The 1,533-nt window shown below is 41.2% G+C and overlaps 1 protein-coding gene across 1 annotated transcript; it reads right to left on the bottom strand.

The window, feature by feature from the left end:
- Positions 1 to 65: 65 nt before the first annotated feature.
- Positions 66 to 1,527, bottom strand: LOC121964786 (phospholipid transfer protein-like). The gene is made up of 3 exons (XM_042514974.1): positions 1,373 to 1,527; positions 581 to 680; positions 66 to 490 (listed from the first exon to the last, which is right to left on the bottom strand). The coding sequence occupies exons 1-3, from the start codon at positions 1,488 to 1,490 to the stop codon at positions 349 to 351; spliced, it is 360 nt and encodes a 119-aa protein (XP_042370908.1). The 5' UTR covers positions 1,491 to 1,527; the 3' UTR covers positions 66 to 348.
- Positions 1,528 to 1,533: the final 6 nt, after the last annotated feature.

Here is a 1,533-nt window from a genome sequence, read left to right as displayed (position 1 = left end):
CATCATCATCATCATCACCACCATCATCATCATGTCACCATCATCATCATCATCATCACCACCATCATCATCATGTCACCATCGTCATCATCATCATGTCACCATCATCATAAGGATTATATTATATTGTGTTTTAAAGGATAACTCTGAGTCATGTTAGTTCTGCAGTAGAACATTAAAAGTTATATCAGTCTTCTACTGGATTAACTGTTAGAGATGCAACAGTGTTATGTAGAATTAACTCTTAGAGTGATAATAATGTTCTACAGTGTTAAATAATTTAGGTAGATCCATGTTCTGTTTAAGAACTATGACTCATTTGAATGTTTGTGTTAAGTCTGTGTTCTCTCAAAGAACTAACAAGAACCAGTAGAGGATTCGACGGTGGAAACTCAGTGAGATTGATGAGTTCTGAACATCGAACAATAAACCGACGTCTGGAATGAACTGCAGGTCAGCGTGAGTCAGGTTCAGCTCTCTGATCTTCACACTGTGGACAGACAAGAAAAAGAGGAGATATTAATACACACTGATTACTGCGTGTACAAGTATTTGTGGAGATCCAAAGCTGTGTTTGTACTCAGTGATGGTGTACTGGAAGCGTCCCTCTTGGCCCTTCATCTCAGGCATACTGATGTTACTGAGCTCCTCCTCAACAAACTTCTCAGTCTCAGACTTCACTGAAAACACAAAACACCTACTGTCAGTTCTTCAACCACTAGAAATGCTAAAGAACGTCACTACAGATCCACCATTTACAGTCTGGATTACACAGAACCCCAGAGACCAGCACAAGAACCCAGAGATTAACCAGAATGTCAGCTCCTCCTGTTCCCCAGTCTCAAAGCCACTGGGTTTGTTGGATGGACATGGCTCGTTGTGGTGGAGACGCTGAGTCATGTGACTGTGGTGGAGACGCTGAGTCATGTGACTGTGGTGTGTGTTTACAGCCTGACGTTTGGTTTTTACTGCTGCTGACTGTATTTCGGCTTCAAACATCCTAAAAGTGGAGTTCATCGATGAAAATTATCTGCTGAACAAAACGATTAGATAGATTCATAAACATTTGTTTTCTGCAACGATCCAAAAATCCAACAGAAAAACCCAGAAGAACCAGGAAGACTTAAGCTTCAGGGTTGGACCACAGACAAATTTCACTGCGTCACTCTATAGTTCTATATATTATAGATCTGGATTATAGTTTAGATCTGGATTATGTTTGGATCTGGGTCATATCTTTGATATGGATTTTAGTTTAGATCTGGATTATGGTTTAGATCTGGATTACAGATTGGCTCTGTATCTTAAATCCTGATGGTAGTTTGGATCCATTCAGGTCTGGGTTTTCTGTGGATTGTAATCCCATACTCACACATCTCCAGTCCTTTGTCGGTGATGCGGATTTTGCAGCCGGCAGGTTGGCTGGCGGCCATGACGGAGGACACCAAAGTAAAGACGAGGGACAACAGACAGGAAGTCATTCTGAACATCTGAAAGAAGAAGATTAAAACCTTCGATTGGAGGCTACGTTGA

This window comes from Plectropomus leopardus, unplaced genomic scaffold (assembly GCF_008729295.1).
Source record: "Plectropomus leopardus isolate mb unplaced genomic scaffold, YSFRI_Pleo_2.0 unplaced_scaffold17179, whole genome shotgun sequence".
NCBI classification, from domain to species: domain Eukaryota; kingdom Metazoa; phylum Chordata; class Actinopteri; order Perciformes; family Serranidae; genus Plectropomus; species Plectropomus leopardus.
The sequence above is the reverse complement of the archived record's forward strand: the minus strand, read 5'-3'. Positions and strand labels throughout refer to the sequence as shown.

Excerpts from the sequence above, each read along its gene's own strand:
- LOC121964786 (XM_042514974.1), bottom strand. The coding sequence starts at position 1,490 with ATGTTCAGAATGACTTCCTGTCTGTTGTCCCTCGTCTTTACTTTGGTG. Across the intron at positions 681-1,372 it reads CGACAAAGGACTGGAGATGT|TGAAGTCTGAGACTGAGAAG; the intron begins GTGAGTATGGGA and ends TTGTGTTTTCAG. Across the intron at positions 491-580 it reads TTCCAGTACACCATCACTGA|TGTGAAGATCAGAGAGCTGA; the intron begins GTACAAACACAG and ends GTCTGTCCACAG.